Source organism: Saccopteryx bilineata, chromosome 3 (assembly GCF_036850765.1).
Source record: "Saccopteryx bilineata isolate mSacBil1 chromosome 3, mSacBil1_pri_phased_curated, whole genome shotgun sequence".
Taxonomy (NCBI): domain Eukaryota; kingdom Metazoa; phylum Chordata; class Mammalia; order Chiroptera; family Emballonuridae; genus Saccopteryx; species Saccopteryx bilineata.
In genome coordinates, this window is record NC_089492.1 from 160,555,264 (window position 1) to 160,578,951 (window position 23,688).

The following is a 23,688-nucleotide window of genomic DNA, read 5'->3' on the forward strand; positions in this document are numbered from 1 at the left end:
AGAAGCCATCTGGCCCAGGACTTTTGTTTGTTGGGAGTTTTTTGATAACTGTTTCAATCTCATTTGTTGTAGTCGGTCTGTTTAGGTTTTCTGATTCTTCCAAATTAATTTTTGAGAGATTACGTTTCAAGAAATTTCATCTAGGTTGTCTAATTTTTTGGCATACAGTTCTTCATAGTATTTTTTACAATCCTTTGTATTTCTGCTGTGTCTGTTGTTACTTCTCCATTCACTTTCATTTCTAATTTTATTTATTTGAGTCCTCTCTCTTTTTTCTTGGTGAGTCTGGTTAAAGGTTCATCAATCTTGTTTATCTTTTCAAAAAACCAGCTCTTCGTTTCATTAATCTTCTGTATTGTTTTTTATACCTCTATGTCATTTATTTCCAGTCTGATCTTTGCTATTTCCTTCCTTCTACTTCCTCTGGGCTTTACTTGCTGTTCTTTTTCTAGTTCTTTTAGATGCAGGATTAAGTTGTTTATTTGAGCTTTTTCTTGCTTCTTAAGGTATACTAGTAATGCTATGAACTTCCCTCTCAGGACTGCTTTTGCTGTGTCCCATAAATTTTGAGTTGTTGTATGTTCATTTTCATTTGTTTCAAGGACACTTTATTTCTTCCTTGATCTCATTGTTAACCCATTCATTATTTAATAACATGCTATTTAGTCTCCAAGTGTTTGCATGTTTTTCAATTTTTCTATTGTAGTTAATTTCTTTTTTGAAATTTTTATTTAGACAATTAATTTTAACGGGATGACACTGATCAATCAAAGTACACAGATTCAGAGAAAACATCTCCAGTTCATTTTGACATTTGATTATGCTGTATACCCATCACCCAAAGTCGAATTGTCTTTCATCACCTTCTATTTATTTCTTTTATGCCCCTCTCCTCCCCCCATCCAGTCCCTCTCTTTCCTTCCTCTACCCCTGGTAACCACCATACTCTTGTCCATGTTCATGAGTCTCAATTTCGTGTCCACCTATGTATAAAAGCATACAGTTCTTAGTTTCTTCTGATTTACTTATTTCATTTTTTTTTTCCTTTTTTTTTTTTTTTTTCCTGAAGCTGGAAACAGGGAGAGACAGTCAGACAGACTCCCGCATGCGCCCGACCGGGATCCACCCGGCATGCCCACCAGGGGCGACGCTCTGCCCACCAGGGGGCAATGCTCTGCCCATCCTGGGCGTCGCCATGTTGCGACCAGAGCCACTCTAGCGCCTGAGGCAGAGGCCACAGAGCCATCCCCAGCGCCAGGGCCATCTTTGCTCCAATGGAGCCTTGGCTGCGGGAGGGGAAGAGAGAGACAGAGAGGAAAGCGTGGCGGAGGGGTGGAGAAGCAAATGGGCGCTTCTCCTGTGTGCCCTGGCCGGGAATCGAACCCGGGTCCTCCGCACGCTAGGCCGACGCTCTACCGCTGAGCCAACCGGCCAGGGCTTGATTTACTTATTTCAGTCCGTATAATGTTATCAAGGTCCATCCATGTTGTTGTAAATGATCCGATGTCATCATTTCTTATGGCTGAGTAGTATTCCATAGTACATATGTACCACATCTTCTTTATCCAATCATCTATTGAAAGGCTTTTTGGTTGTTTCCATGTCTTGGCCACTGTGAACAATGCTGCAATGAACATGGGGCTGCATATGTCTTTACATACCAATGTTTTTGAGTTTGGGGGGGTATATACCCAGTAGAGGGATTGCTGGGTCATATGGTAGTTCTATTCTTAATATTTTGAGGAACCATCATACTTTCTTCCATAATGGTTGCACTACTTTACATTCCCACCAACAGTGAATGAGGGTTCCTTTTTCTCCACAGCCTCTCCAACACTTGTTATTACCTGTCTTGTTGATAATATCTAATCTAAAAGGCGTGAGATGGTATCTCATTGTAGTTTTGATTTGCATTTCCCTAATAGCTAATGAAGATGAGCATCTTTTCATATATCTGTTGGCCATTTGTATTTCTTCCTGGGAGAAGTGTCTGTTCATGCCCTCTTCCCATTTTTTTAATTGGATTGTTTGCTTGTTTGTTGTTGAGTTTTGTGAGTTCTTTGTATATTTTGGACATTAGGACCTTATCTGTGCTGTTGTTTGAAAAATATCATCTCCCATTTAGTTGGCTGTCTTTTTGTTTAGTTGTCAGTTTCTCTTGCTGAGCAAAAGCTTCTTAGTCTGATGTAGTCCATTCATTTATCTTTGCCTTCACTTCCCTTGCCTTTGGAGTCAAATTCATAAAATGCTCTTTATGGCCAAGGTCCATGAGTTTAGTACCTATGTTTTCTTCTATGTAGTTTATTATTTCAGGTCTTATATTTAAGTCTTTGATCCATTCTGAATTAATTTTGGTACAAGGGGACAAACTAGTCATTTCATTCTTTTGCATGTGGCTCTCCAGTTTTTCCAGCACCATTTATTGAAGAGACTTTCTTTTCTCCATTGTGTGTTTTTGGCTCCTTTATCAAAGATTATTTAACCATATATATGTGGTTTCATTTCTGGGATCTCTGTTCTGTTCCATTGGTCTGAGTCTCTATTTTTCTGCCAATACTCTGCTATTTTGATTATTGTGGCTCTATAATATAATTTGAAGTCAGGTATTGTAATGCCCCCAGATTCATTCTTTTTCCTTAGGATTACTTTGGCTATTCAGGGTTTTATATAGTTCCATATAAACCTGATGATTTTTTGTTCCATTTCTTTAAAAAATGACATTGGAATTTTGATGGGAATTGTATTAAATTTGTGTATCGCTTTGGGTAATTTGGTCATTTTGACTTTATGTATTCATCCTATCCAAGAACAAGGAATATTTTTCCATTTCATTGTATCTTTTTCGATTTCCCTGAACAGTGCTTTGTAGTTTTCATCATATGTTTATTCCTAGGTATTTTTTGTTGTTGTTGCAACCATAAAAGTGATTGTTTTTTTGAGTTCGTTTTCTGATGTTTCATTGTTGGCATACAGGAAGGCAATAAACTTCTGTATATTAATTTTGTACCCTGCGACCTTACTGTATTGGTTTATTGTTTCTAATAATCTTTTTGTGGAGTCTTTGGGGTTTTCGATGTACAGGATCATATCATCTGCAAAAAGTGAAACCTTTACTTCTTCCTCCCCAATATGAATGCCTTTTATTTCCTTCTCTTGTCTGATTGCTCTGGCTAGAACTTATGCACTATGGGTTGCATAAGAGTGAAGAAAGTGGGCAACCTTGTCTTGTTCCTGATTTTAGAGGAAAAGTCCTCAGTTTTATGCCCTTTAATATGATGTTAGCTGATGGTTTGTCATACATGGCCTTTACTATGTTGAAGTATTTTCCTTCTATACCCATTTTGTTGAGTGTTTTAAACATAAAATGATATTTTATCAAATGCCTTTTCTGCATCTATTGATAGGATCATGTGGGTTTTGTTCTTTATTTTGTTGAGATGGTGTATTACATTAACTGTTTTACATATGTTGAACCATCCTTGTGATTCCAGGATGAATTCCACTTGGTCATTATGAATAATTTTTTTAATGTGTGTAGTATTCGATTTGCTAGTATTTTGTTTAGGATTTTAGCACCTGTATTCATTAGAGATATTGGTTTGTAGTTTTCTTTTCTTGTGTTGTCCTTGCCAGGTTTTGGTATGAGGGTTATATTGTCCTCATAAAAGGTGTTTGGAAATACTGCTTCTTAAATTTTTTGGAAGACTTTAAGTAGAATAGGAACCAAGTCTTCTTTGAATGTTTGATAGAATTCACTAGTATAGCCGTCTGGGCCTGGACGTTTATTTTTTGGGAGGATTTTGATATTTGTTTTTATTTCCTCCCTGCTTATGGGTCTGTTTAGGCTATCTACTTCTTCATGACTCAATCTAAGAAGATTATATTGTCCTAGGAATTTATCCATTTCTTCTAGATTTTTTAATTTGGTGGCATATAGTTTTTCATAGTATTCTACAATAATTCTTTGTATATCTATGATATCTGTGGTTATTTCTCCTCTTTCATTTTGGATTTTGTTTATATGAGTCCTTTCTTTTTTTTCCTTAGTGAGTCTTGCCAAGGGTTTGTCAATTTTGTTGACCTTTTCAAAGAACCAGCTCCTTGTTTTATTGATTTTTTCTATAGTTTTTCTGGTCTCTATTTCATTTATTTATGCTCTGATTTTTATTATTTCCTTTCTTTTTCTGGTTTTGGGTTGCCTTTGTTCTTCTTTTTCTAGTTCCTTAAGATGTGATGTTGTTTAATTGGGCTCTCTCTTGTTTGTTCATATAGGCCTGAAGTGATATGAACTTCCCTCTAATTACTGCTTTTTGCTGCATCCCAGAGATTCTGATATGTCATATTGCCATTTTTGTTTGTCTGTTATGTATCTTTTGATCTCTGCTTTTATTTCTTCTTTGACCCACTCATTTTTTAGAAGTATGTTGTTTAATTTCCACATTTTTGTGGGTTTGTTTACTTCTTTTTTGCAGTTGAATTCTAGTTTCAAAGCCTTATGGTCAGAGAATATGCTTGGTATAATTTCAGTCTTTCTGAATTTGTTGATGTTAGTTTTGTGGCCCATCATATGGTCAATTCTTGAGAATGTTCCATGTACACTGGAGAAAAATGTATACTCTGGAATTTTGGGATGAAATATCCTGTTGATGTCTATCATATCCAATTGTTCTAGTGTTCTATTTAAGGCCCATATTTCTTTATTGATTTTCTGTTTGGATGAACGATCTAGAGCCATCAGCTGTGTACTGAAGTCTCCAAGTATGATTGCATTTTTGTTGGTTTTTATTTTTAGATCTGTCAGTAGATGTCTTATATGCTTTGGTGCTCTTTGGTTTGGTGCATATATATTAAGAACTGTTATATCTTCTTGATTCAATGTTCCCTTTATCATTATGAAATGACCATCTTTGTCTCTACCTTTGCTGTCTTGTAGTCACCATTGTTAGATATGAGTATGGCTATACCTGCTTTTCTTTAAATGTTATTTGCTTGGAGAATTGTTTCCCAACCTTTCACTTTGAATTTGTTTTTATCCTTGTAGCTTAGATGTGTTTCCTGAAGGCAGCATACAGTTGGATTTTCTTTTTTGATCCATTCTGCTACTCTTTTTATTGGTGAGTTCAATCCATTTACATTTAGTGTAATTATTTACACTTGAGGGTTTCCTATTGCCATTTTATATATTGCTTTCTGATAGCTCTGTATCTTTTATTTTATTTTAATGGGGTGACATTGATAAATCAGGGTACATATGTTCAGAGAAAACATCTCCAGGTTATTTTGACATTTGATTATGTTGCATACCAATCACCCAAAGTCAAATTTTCTTCCATCACCTTCTACCTGGTTTTCTTTGTGCCCCTCCCCTTAGCTCTGTATCTTGTTTGTTTCTTCTCTTTTGTTTTTCTGTCACTTGTTTTTGTTTGTATTTCATACTTCTTGCCTCTGTTTCTTTTTTTAAGCCATGTGTTTCTGTAGTGGTTTTTTTTTTTTTTCTGAAGCTGGAAATGGGGAGGCAGTCAGACAGACTCCCGCATGTGCCCGACCGGGATCCACCGGCATACCCACCAGGGGGCAATGCTCTGCCCATGTGGGGCATTGCTCTGTTGCAACCAGAGCCATTCTAGCGCCTGAGGCAGAGGCCATGGGGCCATCCTCAGCACCCAGGCCAACTTTGCTCCAGTGGAGCCTTGGCTGCAGGAGGGGAAGAGAGAGACAGAGAGGAAGGGAGGGGGAGGGGTGGAGAAGCAGATGGGCGCTTCTCCTGTGTGCCCTGGCCAGGAATCGAACTTGGGACTCCTGCACGCCAGGCCGACACTCTACCACTGAGACAACCGGTCAGGGCCTCTGTCGTGGTTTTTTCAGGGGTGGTTACCATTGAGCAATAAAAAGGATATATATCATATTCACTGTAGTACATTATCTCATAAGTGCTTCTGTACTCCATCCTCCTTTGCTACTGTTAATCTTTGTCCTCTCCCCTTTTATGTTTTTGTTGTCACAGTTTAATCTTGTTTTTATTGTGATATTGATGGAGATTTTACTTGTAATTTTGTTTTGTTTTGTTCTTTGTATCTGGCCAGAAAACCCCCTTTAGTATTTCCTGTATTGGGGGTTTTCTGGTGATAAATGCCCTCATCTTTTCTATATCTGTGAATGTTTTTATTTCCCCTTCATATTTGAAGGATAGCTTTGATTTATGTAGTGTTCTTGGCTGGAAGTTCCTCTCTTTCAGTACTTCAAATATTGGGGTCCACTCTCTTCTGGCTTGTAGAGTTTCTGCTGAGATATCTGATGATAACCTAATAGGCCTTCTTTTATACATTATATTCTTCTTTTCTCTGGCTGCCTTGAGGATATTTTCTTTGTCATTGGTTTGTGATAATTTCATTACAATGTGTTTTGGAGTAGATCTGTTTGGGTTCAGGTAACTTGGTGTTCTGTTTGCATCTTGGATTCGAGGCTCTAATTCTTTCCACAGGCTTGGGAAGTTCTCATCTATTATTTGTTTGAATATGTTCTCCATTCCGTTTTCTCTCTCTTCTTCTGACATACCCATTATTCTTATGTTGCTTTTTCTGATGGAATCAGACAATTCCTGTAGGGCTTTCTCATTTTTTAAAATTCATGAGTCTCTCTCCTCTTCTCTCTGTAGTGTCTCTAGCTGCCTGTCTTCTATATCACTGATTCTGTCCTCTATCTGGCCTTTTCTATTAGCTAAGCTTGTTACCTCATTTTTTAGTTCATGTATTGAGTTTTTTATCCCTGTTTGACTCCTTTTCATAGTTTCAATTTCCTTGGTGATGTATTCTTTTTGTTCATTGAATTGTGTTTTGAGCTCTCTAAATTGCCTTTCCGTGCTTTCTTGTATTTCTCTGAGTATTTTTAGGACTTCAACTTTTAATTCACTGTCATTTAACTCCAAGGTTTCCAAGCAATTGAAATTTGTTTTCTAAAGATTTTTCATCATCTGTCTGAGCTACATCTCTGTCTTTTGTATCCATGATATTTGATTTCTTTTACCTTAATGGCATTTGAGAGTGGTATTGTTAATAACACTAATAGGAGATGATTTAAAAAATAAAATAAAATTGAAAAAATACAATGAAAAAATAAAAATTCTATTATGATAAGTGGAACAAAAACTACATAGAATGGGGAGCCAGAGCTGGGGGAAAATGACAAAGAATTAAAAAATGAAATAAAAAGCACACAAAATGCCACAAAGAAAAATATGAATCCAGAATAAAATAATTTGTTGATAAAAGACAACTGAATGAGAGAAAAAGAAAAAGAGAAAATAAGAAAAGAAAACAAGGTTAAAGTTTTTGAAATGTAACCCTTATATAAAAAAAAAACAAGAATGAAAAATGTAACACCTAGGCCCTGGATGGTTGGTTCAGTGGTAGAGCGTCGGCCTGGCATGCAGGAGTCCTGGCTTCGATTCTTGGCCAGGGCACACAGGAGAAGCACCCATCTGCTTCTCCACCCCTCCCCCTCTCCTTCCTCTCTGTCTCTCTCTTCCCCTCCTGCAGCCAGGGCTCCATCGCCCCCTGGTGGGCATGCCGGGTGGATCCTGGTCAGGTGCATGCGGGAGTCGGTCTGACTACCTCCCTGTTTCCAACTTCAGAAAAATACAAGAAAAAAAAAAGAAAAATGTAACACCTATGGATAATGAAGTTCAAAAGCAAAGGGAAAGAATAATATGGAAAGAAGATAAAATGACCAGAGTGGAAAAAATATATATAAAAAACAAGAAAAAAAATTTTAAATGTTATAAAAAATGTAATTTTTTCCTAGTTTTGAGAGTTAGCTTCTTCTTTTCCTTTTTCTTTTCAGCGGGTGGCACTGTACTACAGGGTTTGCCCCTGTGGCACTCTTGAGTAGAGATTTGCTGATGTGTCGCTATGGCAATGATGTAGGCTGGACCTCAGTCCTGTTGGTAGGCGGGGCTTGTTAGGGTTTGCAAGCTCTGACAATGAGTCAGTTAGTTTTCCAAGTGCCTATCCTCACGTCTCTCCCTCCTGAGCTAGCAGCCTGGGAACTTAGTTGTGAAGTTGCCCCAGCCACTGCTTGCACAGCAAGAGGCTCTAAGAGCTGCCAAGTCCTTCCTCCAGCACCACTCAAAGCACAGTTCTGAGTAAGGCTATGCCAACCTGAGCCACCAGCAAAAGCAGGCAGGGCGGGGAGCCAATTGCTGATCAGGCACCTTTCTAAGGGTCCCCAGGCATGTCTAGTATACATACTTCAGCGCTCCGCGGGTCTAATCTCCACAGGCTTTTCTCCCTTGTGCCCTGTTTGGAAGCCTGCAGCACAGCCCCCACAACTTCTGCAGTGCACTTGGAGGTCTGTTCCGTAGGAATGAGCTTTGTGACCTGTATCAGCTCACGGAAGTGCCCTGCCCAGACAGGCCCAGGCCTAGAAATCCCAGCCCTTGTGCACTTCCCATGCTGTTGGTCAAGGAGCTGAGACCACACACAAATGCTGGCTACAGCCCATGCAGAAGTCCACTGCTGACAATCTTGGGCCTAGCCCCTCTGCCCGCGAATGCACGTGCCCGCGCCAGAGGCACCAGGTGAAGCCACTTGAACACTGCCCACAATCAGACCAAGAGCACACAATGCCCATAGCTGCTCTGGCAACCTCTGTCAGAATCTGCTGCCCGCCCTAGCTCCGCATCCTCAATCTCAGGCTGAGCCTCCATGCTCTCACCTCTGCATGATCATCTACCCTAGCCCAGCTTCTTCCCTCTGCCCCAAATCCTCTGTTTCTCTCAGTTCCAGGTGAAAGCGGCCCTTCCTCAGATCAGTGAGGAAAGCGGAATACTCTGTTCTCCATCTTCTTTCCTTCAGAGTAGATTATATATTCAGCCACCTTTTTGCCCAATCATACCTTTGTCTGGTGTGTGTGTATATTTCAGATGCTCCTGAGATTGTTTTTCTGTCTCTAGTTGTTGAATTTGTTGAAATTTCAAGGGGAGATATTGGGAGCACACCTCATGGCACCATTTCTCTGATGTCACTCTATTGTAGTTAATTTCTAATTTCATGCCATGTGATCAGAGAAGATGCTTGGTATGATTTCAATCTTCTTAAATTTATTGAGACTTATTTTGTGTCCAACATGTGGTCTATCCTAGAGAATGTACCATGAGTACTTGAAAAGAATGTATATTCTGCTGCTTTAGGATGAAAGGTTCTGAAGATATCTCTTAAATCGAGTTGATCTAATGTGTCATTTAAGGCTGCTGCTGTTTGTTAATTTTTTTGTCTTGAGGATCTATCCATTGATGTTAGTGGGGTATTAAAATCCCTTGTTATTACAGTATTGCTGTTGATCTCGCCCTTTATGTTGATCAAAATCTGCTTCATATATTTAGGTGCTCCTATATTAGGTGCATAGATATATTTATAATGGTTATATCTTCTTGTTGGATTGCTTCCTTTATCATTATGTCTTGACCTTCTTTATCCCTTACTATAGCCATTGTTTTAAAGTCTATTTTGTCAGATATAAGTATTGCTACTCCAGATTTTTTTTCCTTTCTGTTTGTGTGAAATACTTTTTTCCATCCCTTCACTCTCAGTCTATGTGTATCTGTTGTTCTGAGGTGAGTCTCTTTTAGGCAGCATACGAACGGGTCCTGTTTTCTTATCCATTCAGCAGCCCTATGTCTTTTGATTGGAGCATTTAATCCATTTATATTTAAGGTTATTACTGATATGTGGTTGTTTATTGCCATTTTATTCTTTAAATCTATAGTCCTCTTTTTCTAGATTTTTTTCTTTCCTTTGCTGTTTACAGCAAGCCCCTTAACATTTCTTGCAGCATTGGTTTAGTTGTAATGAATTCCTTTAGTTTTTTGTTTTGTTTTGTCTGGGAAGCTTTTTATTTCTCCTTCAATTTTAAATAACCTTGCTGGATAAAGAAGTCTTGGTTGTAGGCTCTTGTTTGGCATTACTTTGAATATTTCTGGAAATTCCCTTCTGGCTTCTAGTGTTACTGTTGAAAAATTGGAAGTCATCCTTATGGGGGCTCCTCTGTAGGTAATTGACTGCTTTTCTCTTGCTTTTAGTATTCTTTCTTTATCTCTTAATTTTGGTATTTTAATTATGATGTGTCTTGGTGTAGGCCTCTTCGGGTTCCTCTTTAATGGGACTCTATGCTTCTTGAACTTGTGTGACTTTCCTTTATCAATTTAGGGAAGTTTTCAGCTATGATTTCTTCAATCATGTTCTCTATCCCTTATTTTTCTACTCCTTCAGGAACCCCTATGATGCGGATGTTGTTTCTCTTCATGTTGTCACGGAGCTCTCTTAGAGTTTCCTCAGGCTTTTTGAGCCTCCTTTCTTTTTGCTGCTCTGCTTCCGTGCTTTCATTTATCTTGTCCTCTAAATTGCTGATTCGATCCTCTGCTTCATCCAGCCTGCTTTTAATTCCTTCTAGTGTAGTCTTCATTTCTGATATTGTATTTGTCATTTCTGACTGGTTCTTTTTTATTATTTCAATGTCCTTTATGATGCTTGCTATCTCTTTATTTAGGAGCTCATTATGTCCATCCATTGTTGCTCTAAGATCTTTGAGCATCCTAACAATTATTACTTTAAACTGCATCTGGTAATTTGATTACTTCCATCTCATTCAGTTCTTTTTCTGGGGATTTCTCTTGTTGATTGATTTGGGTTGCATTTCTCTGTCTTCCCATTTTTTTCTGTGTATAGATTCCTCCTTTGGGTGTGCTGTTTGAATAGCTAGCTGAGTCTAGGGTTTAAGTTTTCTGCTTCCAGCTATCAGTTGTGTTGATTCTAGATCTTCTTGGATTGGCATCATCTGTTGTTTGTAATCGCTGTGGGCTACTTGTCATCAGCTACTGCTCTTTTTTGCTGTTTGTGTGGGTGGTTTCTGTGCCTGGGTAGTGTGTGAGGGGCCAACCTGTCTATAAGAATCAGCTTCCTCCTGCTTAGAGCTGTCAGCAGCTCCATACAACCTGCAAACTCTGAAAGATTTGGCTCTGCTTTTCAGCTGTTCCAGCTCCTCTTGCAGCTACCTCTTTTCTCCAGAGTCCTCTGTTGAAAAACTATATATAGTGTGGGCCCAACTGGCCTCACCTAATCTACCCCTGTACAGATTGCAAACATGTTGGGTTAGGGCAGCTGAGGTTGGGTCTATGACATTTGTGGAACCTCTCTACTTCAGGGGTCTTGGGCTATAGCTCAGTACAGGGAATGTGGGCTCTACTCCAGGGCCTAATTCTTCAGCCTCTGCTAAATAACCAAGTTTTCTTTTTCCCCAACAAGGTGAGCTGCAGGAAAGTCTGAATTCCATCTGATTTTCTCTTTCTGCTGCCTCTAACTGCTAGCTACTCTCTGGGTCCAGCAGGAAACTCCAGGGATTAGTGAAGGGGCAGTGGGCATGGCTTGCTCTTTGGTCCCAGTTGTCACTCTATCCAGACCTTTTTTTTTTTTTTTTTACATATCTCAATAGGGTGTTGCCAAAGGATTGCAGTAGGTGTGGCCTCTGTGTTCCAGAGGTGTGGCCTGCCCTATGGTTCTCAGGGGGTGGGGCGCATTCTCAGCAGTGGAGGGGGGAGGTGTTGCTCAGGTCTCACAGGAAACCTGAGTCACTGACCCACCCCTACTTCTTTGCCTTTCCCAACGAGCCTTTCCCCTGGCTGGATATGGAGAGATTTCAGGGGTGGGGCAGCTGCCTTTTCCCAGACTGGTGCTGGACAAAGGGATCACTCCTCCCCTGTATATGTCCACTTTAGCCCTAAAGAATGATTCAGCACAGGTGTTCTGGTCACTGTCAACGTGCCTCTCCCTGTACCTCCAACTTTACACTTTCCTCATGCAACTCCAGTCCTCTCAGCTCTCCTGCCCCCAGAGCCCTAGGCAAGTGGCCCATAAGCAAGATTTTCTGTGTGGGCCCTTTAAGGCTGAATCTGCCACTCCGAAAGCTGTCTCCCCCACAGCTTAGACGGAAACCCTGCTTTTTTCACCACTCAGTTCTGTCTAGTTGCCTCTTCCAGTCACTGGGGCACTAGGCCAGGAGCTAAGGCCTCCCACCTCTCAGGGTCCCTCTCCTGCAGTGAGAGTCCTTCTGGGCACTCGGCCACCCCTCACTTCTAGGAGCGGGGCAGCCCCCATCGTGTCTCCGCATTTCCTACCAGACTTAGTGTCGCCTCTTGTGTAATCCTTGGGTATAGTAGAGTCCTCTTTGTTTCGTCCAAAGTTGATTTTTCACAATGGTTGTTCTTAAATTAAGTTGTAATCCAATCTGGTCCTGGGAGGTGGCTGTTGTAACGTCTGCCTATTCCATGGCCATCTTGGAATCTGCTTTTATTTTTCTTAATTCTAGAAAGCAATGCCCAAAGGCTACTCACAATCTTTTAGAATAGCTACCATACTTATGTAAGTCTAAACTGACAATCGAATATGTTCTACCTGCTTTCTTAACTGGGGAATGTGAATATTTAATATCACAAATAATCTCCCATTAGTTTTTCTTTTTTTTTTTTTTTTTGTATTTTTCTGAAGCTGAGAGACAGTCAGACAGACTCCTGCATGCGCCTGACCGGGATCCACCCGGCACGCCCACCAGGGGCGACACTCTGCCCACCAGGGGGTGATGCTCTGCCCCTCCGGGGCGTCGCTCTGTTGCGACCAGAGCCGTTCTAATGCCTGGGGCAGAGGCCAAGGAGCCATCCCCAGCGCCTGGGCCATCTTTGCTCCAATGGAGCCTCGGCTGTGGGAGGGGAAGAGAGAGACAGAGAGGAAGGAGAGGGGGAGGGGTGGAGAAGCAGATGGGCACTTCTCCTGTGTGCCCTGGCCAGGAATCGAACCCGGGACTTCTGCACACCAGGCCGATGCTCTACCACTGAGCCAACCGGCCAGGGCCCCATTAGTTTTTATTCTGTTCTACTTTGAAAAATGGTACCACTGTGGCCAAAATTAAGAATCACAGGAGCATTTAAGATCTTGCTTCTTCACATTTGTCTTCAGTTTGGCTCAAATTAAATTTTACTTTATTTATTTATTTTTTTACTCCTCAAATAAAATTTTATTTTAAAAAAGGAAAGAAAAGGAGAATAATAGTACCCCTTGGAAAGGAACACCCCAAGTAGATTAAATTCCCACTTAAATGTAGCAATCTCCTTTGTAATTCTTTCTCACTAGGAAAATCAGTTCAGTCCACATTTTAGACAGGCCTTTTATAAAATTATGCATTGCTTTAAAACAAAAATCTGCCTCCCTGTAACTTTCAGTGTTTACAATTTTCTTCTTCTTCTCAATGTCCAAATGGGATACTAATGCAAAGTGTAAGAGTAGAGACCCAGATAAGATAATTCACAAACAAGGTAGTTAGCAGTATCTATGTTGGTCACAACTACTACTAGTTTTTCTCAGTTGTTAAATATATTTGCAATTAGAGTTATTTATGATATTAAAAATCAGGATATAAGTGAAAGGGTATATATGTATTTGCCTTGTAGACCAGCAAAGAAGTGATATCTTTGATGAGTGCCCTGAGACTTCCCAGCCAATGGCAGAGAAATGTCACTTACAAGTCAAAACCTAATCAGAAATTACCCGATTCTCTGGACTGGAGAGACAAGGGGTGTGTTACTGAAGTGAAATACCAGGTGAGTATTATCATCCCAGTCCCCTGTACCCCAAGAAGTGTTCTCTCCTTTTTAAATACTTAGTCTAGCTACAAAATTTGGCAGTGAATCTCCCATATGTTACTTTCTAAGTATTTTTGTTATTCTGTCTTTTCAACTCAGTTGTAAGTTCCTTGAGGGCAAAAACTCCATATCTTACTTTATTTGTATTCTCAACTCAGCTTAGAACACCAGTGATTAGAGCCACATTATACAAAAATCTGTGAACTGAGCAAATAGGAAAAGGCAGACTTTCAGTGCTCAAGCTATCAACTGCACTGGACCCTCCACCAAGCCAGCTGCTTGAGAAACAGTATTGTATGAGAGAATAACAGGAAATTTCTCTCTCCATCTCACTTATGAAATTCAGGTTTGAAAGAGAGGAAGGAACTAGAGTTTGTAGTGGTTTATAAATTGTACCAAATTAATTCATGACTAGGCTTGCATATTGCCACTGACAACAACATGAATGGACTTTGAGAACATTATGCTGAATGAAGTAAGTAAATCAAAAAAAGCTAAGAACTATATGGTTTCAAACATAGTGGGATATAAAACTGAGACTTATTGACATAGATAAAAGTGAAGTGGTTACCAGGGGGAGGAGGATATGGGCGAGGGGTAGGAGAAAAGGAATAAAGAGGGACAAATATAAGGTGATGGAACAGTTCAAATGTCATAGAAATGTTTGCCTGGAACCTATGTACTCTTCTTCTTTTTTTTCTTTATTCATTTTTAAAGAGGAGAGAGAGAGGGAGAGAGAGAGAGAGAGAAGGCGGGAGGAGCTGGAAGCATCAACTCCTATATGTGCCTTGACCAGGCAAGCCCAGGGTTTTGAACCGGCGACCTCAGCATTTCCAGGTCGATGCGTTATCCACTGCGCCACCACAGGTCAGGCGGAACCTATGTACTCTTATTGATCTATGTCACCCCTTTAAATTTAATTTTCTAAACAATATTAAAAGAAAAAGATACATATGCCTGCCAACACCTACTATAATATCTGACAATGCAATGATATAATAAATTGAAATTATTTGTAAAAAATAAAAGAAATATGGGCTTTAAAAATTTGTCTCTATCTTTTTATACTTCCTTTAGTTTGCTTGTAAAAAAGTAATAAGATACAAAAATTCTAAGTTAGTGTTAAATAAAACACATGTAACACCTTAGAGGTCTATCTAGGTAGGGAAGGATCAGAGTATTCTAAGCACCTGCCTCAGTTTGTGACCAAAGAACATAAAAATTAAGAATTGAATGGAGGCCCTGGCCGGTTGGGTCAGCGGTAGAGCGTCGGCCTAGCGTGTGGAGGACCCGGGTTCGATTCCCGGCCAGGGCACACAGGAGAAGCGCCCATTTGCTTCTCCACCCCTCCGCCGTGCTTTCCTCTCTGTCTCTCTCTTCCCCTCCCGCAGCCAAGGCTCCATTGGAGCAAAGATGGCCCCGGCGCTGGGCATGGCTCTGTGGCCTCTGCCTCAGGCGCTAGAGTGGCTCTGGTCGCAACATGGCGACGCCCAGGATGGGCAGAGCATCGCCCCCTGGTGGGCAGAGCGTCGCCCCTGGTGGGCGTGCCGGGTGGATCCCGGTCGGGCGCATGCGGGAATCTGTCTGACTGTCTCTCCCTGTTTCCAGCTTCAGAAAAATGAAAAAAAAAAAAAAAAAAAAGAATTGAATGGAACTGCTAATCTTTTTTCCTACCTAGCTATTTTTCTTTCAGCTAGTTTTGAGTTTCTTACTGAAGTGTCTCTAAAAGAACAGTTTGGGAAGATTTGACTATAGATAATTTAATGAGCTTCTTTCCCTATGTGTTTTCATTTTAATAAGTGATTTTGCTTTAAGCAAAAGCAAATTCAATTGGCCTCCTTTGGGCCGAGAGCAGGGTGGGCTGAGAGCAATTATGATAAGGCCCTGCACCCTTTGCTTTTCTAAGTAAAGCAGATTGTGGTTTTCTGTTTGTAAAATATCTTTTGATTTACAAAATCTGAAGCTAAAAGAAATTTTAACTTTATGTTTCAGGTTTCATTGGGCAGGAGGAAGGGTATTTCAGGTCAAGAGAGTCACCCCAGCTCCTCTCAAAATCATGCTACTGTTGGCATCTCTCTCCTTTACTTATGGGTAAAGATAACTGGGGTTTAGTACATGCTTAATAAGTGCTGTTTCTTAATGTATTTGAACATGGCAATTATGCTGTGAGCTCAGCCATCTGCAACTCTTTTTATTTAAATTAATTTTAATTTATTGTGTTTACATGGATCCAGGTGTCCTACTGAATATAATAACACCCTTACCCCCTAACCCCGTGTCCCTATTTATATACCCTTTGCCCTCCTCCCCCTAACTCCCTCCCCCTTTCCCTTTGGGATTTGCTGTCCTGTTATCTTTATCTCTGTGTTATGTATATATACTTTCACTAATCTCTTCTCCTTCTCTCATCCCATCCCCTCTCCCCCTTCCCTCTGAAAGCTGTCCCTCTGCTCTCTGTGACCCTGCCTCTGCCTCTATTCCGTTCCTCAGTTCACTTTGTTCATTAGATTCCATATATAACTAATATCAGGTACAATGGAGCCTGACTAGGTGGGGGTGCAGTGGACAGAGCGTCGGATTGGGATGCGGAGGACCCAGGTTTGAAACCCCGAGGTTGCTGGCTTGAGTGTGGGCTCACCAGCTTGAGCGTGGGGTCACTGACTTGAGTGTGGGATCACAGACATGACCCCATGGTCACTGGCTTGAGCCCAAGGTCGCTGGCCTGAAGCTCAAGGTCGCTGGCTTGAGCAAGGGATCACTCGCTCTGCTGTAGTCCCTCGGATCAAGGCACATTGAGAAAGCAATCAATGAACAACTAAGGAGACTAAGGAACCACAACAAAGAATTGATGCTTCTCATCTCTCTCTCTATCACTGTCACACACACACACACACACACACACACAGAACATACAATGGAGTAAAGACAGTCTTTTTAATAAATGGTGTTGGGAAAACTGGACAGGTACATGCAAAAAAATGAAACTAGAGGCCTGACCTGTGGTGGCGCAGTGGATAAAGCGTCAACCCGGAAACGCTGAGGTTGCCGGTTCAAAACCCTGGGCTTGCCTGGTCAAGGAACATATGGGAGTTGATGCTTCCTGCTCCTCCCCCCTTCTATCTCTCTCTCTCCCCCCTCTCTATAATGAATAAATAAAATCTTTAAAAAAAATGAAACTAGACCACCAACTTACACCTTTCACAAAAATAAACTCAGATGGATAAAAGACTTAAATATAAGTCATGAAACCATAAACATCTTGGAAGAAAACATAGGCAGTAAACTCTTCGATATCTCTTGTAGCAATATTTTTGCCAATTTATCTCCACAGGCAAGTGAAATAAAGAACAGGATGAACAAATGGGACTGTTTCAAACTAAAAAGCTTTTGCACAGCAATAGACACTATTAAGAAAATATAAAGACAACCCACACAATGGAAGAACATATTCAACAATATGTCTGATAAGGAGTTAACCAAAATTTATAAAGAACTTGTAAAACTCAAAAACAGGAAGGTAAACAATCCAATCAAAAAATGGGCAAAAGAACTGAATAGACACTTCTCCAAAGAGGACATACAGATGGCCAATAAGCATATGAAAAAATGTTCAACATCACTAATCATCAGAGAAATGCAAATCTTTATCAACACTGAATCTTGTCCATAAAATAAACAAGCATTTAGTCTTCATTCTCATTGTCTAAGATAGCAATTTTCAACCTTTTTCATCTCATTGACAACAATGGCATTGATTCAGAAGCTTAATTCAACACATGAACTAATTACTAAAATGCTGTGGCACACCAAAAAAATACATTTTTTGCCAATCTGACAAAAAAATAGGTATAATTTTGATTCATTCACACTGAACAGCTATTGTGATGTTGGCTGTTGTCATTTTATTTTTAATTTGGCAATTTAAAGGAGAAGAGGTCAGTGTCCCTGACTAAATAGATACTGCATATTTTAAAAATGCTTGTAGCTGGTAGAAAATTGCTCACTTAAGAGAAGAGGAAATTATAGTGAGGAAGCTCTTCCAGTAAGTACTGACAGGGCTGACCTGTTGGGTGTTACCTAGTTTGTGTTATGAAGTCATCCTTACTGACTTTCTGTGATTGCCTTTGTGACTCTGTCTTTGTTTTAGGGTTCCTGTGGTTCTTGTTGGGCTTTCAGTGCTGTGGGGTCCCTGGAAGCACAGCTGAAGCTGAAGACCGGAAAGCTGGTATCTCTGAGTGCACAGAACCTGGTGGATTGCTCAACTGAAAAATATAGCAATAAAGGCTGCAATGGCGGATTCATGACATCAGCTTACCAATATATCATTGATAACAATGGCATTGATTCAGATGCTTCCTATCCCTACAAAGCCATGGTGTGTTACAAGCAAACATTTTGTGCTGCCCCATGATCTTATATCCCTTGACGGACTGTACTAAACTCACTGCCAAGCCAAATGCTTGAGAAAGTGTTGTGTGTGTGAGAACCTTGATCAGCAATTCTAAATTCTCAAGATTTCTCTTTCTTAAGCAGATTTCTTAATTTATCAGTGCAAATATAATTCATGCTTAAAAATGGATTTTCAGCAAACCTTTCTTAAAATCCTTTCTATATATCTGCCTGCTATTTACACTTTTTGCCTTCTAGCCTCCTATGCTCACTCTTTTTCTTAGAGCATCAACTACAACATTCTTCTACCCACTGAAAAGCTAAGTAATGGTCTCTTCTTCCTTGCAAGTTCATTATAGATTTTATTAAATAATATAAGTAATATATCCATGTTACAGAAAATTGAGGAAAGATAAGAAAAATCACTCAAAAACCTCCTACTTTCTATAAAAAAACAAAACAAAAAACCACAAGGCCTGACCAGGCAATGGCGCAGTGGATAGAGCGTCGGACTGGGACGTGGAAGACCCAGGTTCGAGACCCCAAGGTCGCCGGCTTGAGAACGGGCTCATCTGGTTGGAGCAAAAGCTCACCAGCTTGGACCCAAGGTCGCTGGCTTGAGCAAGGGGTTACTCGGTCTGCTGAAGGCCCACGGTCAAGGCACATATGAGAAGGCAATCAATGAACAACTAAGTTGTCACAACGAAAAACTAATGATTGATGCTTCTCATCTCTCTTTGTTCCTGTCTGTCTGTCTGTCCCTATCTGTTCCTCTCTCTGCCTCTGTCTCTATAAAAAACAAACAAACAAAAACCTCCTACTTTATCCACTATTATTTTGGTTTATTTCTTTCAAGTTCTTTTTCTTTTTTTTTTTTAAGTGAGAAGAGGGACAATGGGAGATAGTGAGACCAACTCTCAAATGTGCACGGACCAGGATCCACCTGGCAACCCCTGTCTGAGGCCGATGCTCATATCAACTAAGCTATCCTCAGTACCCGAGGCTGACATTCAAACCAGTTGAACCCCTAGTTGCAAGAAGGGGGGAAAAGAGAGAGAGAAGGAGAGAGGAAGGGAAAGAGAAGCAGATGGTCACTTCTCATGTGTGCCCTGACTAGGAATCAAACCCAGGACATCTACATACCAAGCCAAACACTCTCTCCACTGAGCAAACTGGCCAGGGCCATTCTTTTTCTTATTTAACATTTTATTTTATTTATTTTTTTCCTGTATTTTTCTGAAGCCAGAAATGGGGAGAGACAGTCAGACTCCCACATGCGCCCGACTGGGATCCACCCAGTACGCCCACCAGGGGGCGTCGCTCTGTTGCGACCAGAGCCACTCTAGCACCTGGGGCAGAGGCCAAGGAGCCATCCCCAGCGCCCGGGTCATCTTTGCTCCAGCGGAGCCTCGGCTGCGGGAGGGGAAGAGAGAGACAGAGAGGAAGGAGAGGGGGAGGGGTGGAGAAGCAGATGGGCGCTTCTCTTGTGTGCCCTGGCCGGGAATTGAACCTGGGACTTCTGCACGCCAGGCCAACACTCTACCACTGAGCCAACCGGCCAGGGCCCTTATTTAACATTTTAAAGGCATAATTGTATAAACAACAAACAAGAATTGTGACTTCCTCTCTTTGACATGAAATATACTTTAAGCGTTTTCCATATTATATAGTCTTTATAAACCATTGTTTAAACTGCAGATCATCTTGCAGGCATTCAAACACCAGAGAGATTTTAAAGCTCTAGTCTAGAGTTTATGATCTTTATGTAGTACACCCCTCAAAGTCTGAGGGACATTATCCTGGCAACTTTGGCATGTATGAAGATGTCTACAATTTAAAAATAGAGTATTTCTTCTGCTATTGAAGAAACATGAAGCCGTTAAGATTTGGAAGATTTGATTTTTCTTTCTTTAAAAACAGGAAGGCGCTTGACCTGTGGTGGCGCAGTGGATAAAGTGTCGACCCGGAAATGCTGAGGTCGCCATTTCAAAACCCTGGGCTTGCCTAGTCAAGGCACATACGGGAGTTGATGCTTCCAGCTCCCCCCCCCCTTCTCTCTCTCTCTCTCTCTGTCTCTCCCTCTCCTCTCTAAAAAATGAATAAATAAATAAATAATTAAATTAAATTTAAAAAAAACCACTAAGCCTTAAGCCAGTGGTTGGCAAACCGTGGCTTCCGAGCCACATGCAGCTTTTAAAGAAAAAAAACAAACAGGAAGGCCCCTTAGACATTTGAAAAGGCTAAATAAGGAAAGAAAATACATTTGAAATCCAAACTTAGGATTTTGTTGATTTATAAAGGAGGCTGAAGTATATGTCTTCTTTTTTGTAGTATACTTCATTATCTGATTTATACTTTTTTTTTTTTTTTCAGGATGGAAAGTGCCAATATGACTCAAAACACCGAGCTGCCACGTGTTCCAAGTACACTGAGCTTCCTTATGGCCGTGAAGATGCCTTGAAAGAAGCTGTGGCCCTTAAAGGACCTGTGTCTGTTGCTGTAGATGCGAGCCATCCTTCTTTCTTCCTCTACAAAAGTGGTAAAAATTCAGCTCTGTTAGCCTCTTGTTATATGCTGCCTTTCCACTATAAGAAAATATAAGGTCTACCAGAAAGTTCTGTCCGTTTCTATCACAACTTTTGATACGTAAGCACATGTTTATTTGGCGCATGTGTGCCTCTCTATTTTTATCACTTAATATATACATACTGATGTAGCAAATTAACTAAAACAAAGTTGATTCACGTTAGTCTTATGTGTGATGAAGCAATAGTGTACTCATGGCTACTGATAAAGTTCATTTATGCCACTGTAATTTTTACAAATTTCAACAAGGAAGAAATGCTACAGAAGCATGTCTGTCACATCCGCCATATTCCCCGGACTTAGCACCCTCCGACTCTCACTTGATTTTGTTCTTACAAAATTCTTTGAAGGGCAAAAAATTCAAAAATGAAGAAGATATCAAACAAGCACTGGTTCAATTTTTCGCATCAAAAGATAAAACATTTTTCAAAAATGGAATATACAAATTGCCCTCATGCTGGCAAGAAATCATTAATAATAATGGCAATTATATTATTTAATAAAGTTTATTGATGGTAAGAAAAATTTGTATTTTGTTTTATTCCAAAAACGGACAGAACTTTCCGGTAGACCTTATACTATCCTTCCCCGTCACTCCACCTGTGAATGCTTTCATTAGGATAAACAGAATCCCATTTCATAGATCCATTTTATATCCAGTTCTAATTAGGCGAGTAATACCAAAATTTACTAACACATGCCAAGTACAAGGATGAATTCTTTCTGTGCACTATCTCATTTCATCCTCACAATAACCCTATTTTATAGATGAAAACACTAAGTCTTAGACAGGTTAACTTGTCTGAAGTCACACAGTCTGAACGTGGTCAGCTGGGATAAGAAACTCTGTTACTTGACTCCAGATCCCGTGCTCCTAGCCACTGCAGCCACAGTGCAGCGCACCATAAGTACAGCAAGGCCATGTGCAAGGGGCACACTCACTTGTACAGTGGTTCTCAAAGTGTGCACCCTATGGTACTCTAGAGAAATATGTGCCTGTTGGAGACCAAAAACCAACAGGGTTTTTAGAGTTTAGATTTTTGGGAGATGGAGGTGTGGGGCATTGGCTGTAAGCTGACAGTCTGCCCAACCCTCCACCTTACTTGCCTGATTAGGTTGCAAAAGGCTGTTAAGCTGAAGTGCTGGATTGTTTACACTACCCCCCATGTTCCCGGGAAAGACTGGAGGCAAGTTTCTTCTATCCTTTGTTTGGTGTAAAGTTAAAATGATATGTATGGTGGGGGTTTTGGATTGATGATGATGATTATTATTTTTTTTTTTTTTTTGTATTTTTCTGAAGCTAGAAATGGGAAGAGACAGTCAGACAGACTCCCGCATGTGCCCAACCGGGATCCACCCGGCACGCCCACCAGGGGGCGATGCTCTGCCCACCAGGGGGCGATGCTCTGCCCCTCTGGGGCATCACTCTGCCACGACCAGAGCCACTCTAGCGCCTGGGGCAGAGGCCAAGGAGCCATCCCCAGCGCCCGGGCCATCTTTGCTCCAATGGAGCCTCGGCTGCGGGAGGGGAAGGGAGAGACAGAGAGGAAGGAGAGGGGGAGGGGTGGAGAAGCAGATGGGCGCTTCTCCTGTGTGCCCTGGCCGGGAATCGAACCTGGGACTTCTGCACACCAGACCGACGCTCTACCACTGAGCCAACCGGCCAGGGCCCTGGATTGATGATTAAACGTAAGGAATTGTCTCTTGAAGCCTTTTGGATTTCTATAAAAGAATAATATGTGGCAATTTCTAAAAAAAGCTTTGAACATTTTACTACAATTTTCAACATCCTATTTATGTGAATTAGGATTTTCTACCCTCAACACAATTAAGAGTAAAAAGAAAGGAATTCTTCAATGTATTGACGAGGAAATAAGAGTTTGCCTTTCAAATATATGCCCAAACATTGAAGAAATCGCTAGGACACATCAGGCTCATGTTTCTCATAAACACAGAAGTGAAAAAACTTAACACATTCACGCCAGGACCTGCCAAATTTACTAAATCTTATTAAGAATGTATCTATATATATAAAAAGATAACTTTTGCCCTGGCCGGTTGGCTCAGTGGTAGAGCGTCGGCCTAGCGTGTGGAGGACCCGGGTTCGATTCCTGGCCAGGGCACACAGGAGAAGCGCCCATTTGCTTCTCCACCCCTCTGCCACACCTTCCTCTCTGTCTCTCTCTTCCCCTCCCGCAGCCAAGGCTCCATTGGAGCAAAGATGGCCCGGGCACTGGGGATGGCTCTGTGGCCTCTGCCTCAGGCGCTAGAGTGGCTCTGGTCGCAACATGGTGATGCCCAGGATGGGCAGAGCATCTCCCCCTGGTGGGCAGAGCGTCTCCCCCTGGTGGGCGTGCCGGGTGGATCCCGGTCGGGCGCATGCGGGAGTCTGACTGTCTCTCCCTGTTTCCAGCTTCAGAAAAATGCAAAAAAAAACAAACAAACACTTTTTTGTCGTTTTTTTATTTTTTAACCCCTCTTTTTTTACAAATTCTAAAAAGCATAAATCAAAAAATGTAACATATAAATGTTTTTTAATGTCAGAATAAATTTAATTTTGCTGTATTCATTTTGTTTAATTACCATAAAAGCACACTTGGACTATATTTTTTCTTTAATATTTGACTTAATTATTATAACATATTTCTCAGAAATTTGTATATAGTGCGCCTACAATTATTATAAGATTTTATTTTTATTATTTTTTATAAATAAATTTTTATTAATTTTAATGGGGTGACATCAATAAATCAGGGTACATATATTCAAAGAAAACATGTCCAGGTTATCTTGTCATTCAATTATGTTGCATACCCCTCACCCAAAGTCAGATTGTCCTCCGTCACCTTCTATCTAGTTTTCTTTGTGCCCCTCCCCCTCCCCCTTATTGTAAGATTTTAAATGTGCCCCGACTTCAAAGGAGATGGCAATATTGTGTTCTAAACCTCACCTTAAAAATCATTAGAGCTAGTAAAAATTGAAAATGTATGGAAGAAACAATTTAGGAATACAAACAATTTAAGAAGAAA

At 40.7% G+C, this 23,688-nt stretch overlaps 1 protein-coding gene across 2 annotated transcripts in view; it reads left to right on the plus strand.

Annotated features, from left to right (window-relative positions):
- CTSS (cathepsin S) overlaps positions 1-23,688 on the plus strand; it is a 47,178-nt gene that overhangs the window by 11,739 nt on the left and 11,751 nt on the right. For both annotated transcript variants that reach the window (XM_066268024.1, XM_066268025.1), the window contains exons 4-6: positions 13,493-13,642; positions 17,832-18,059; positions 20,447-20,612. In XM_066268024.1, the coding sequence (XP_066124121.1) occupies positions 13,493-13,642; positions 17,832-18,059; positions 20,447-20,612 (544 nt within the window). The remainder of the gene's footprint in view (positions 1-13,492; positions 13,643-17,831; positions 18,060-20,446; positions 20,613-23,688) is intronic.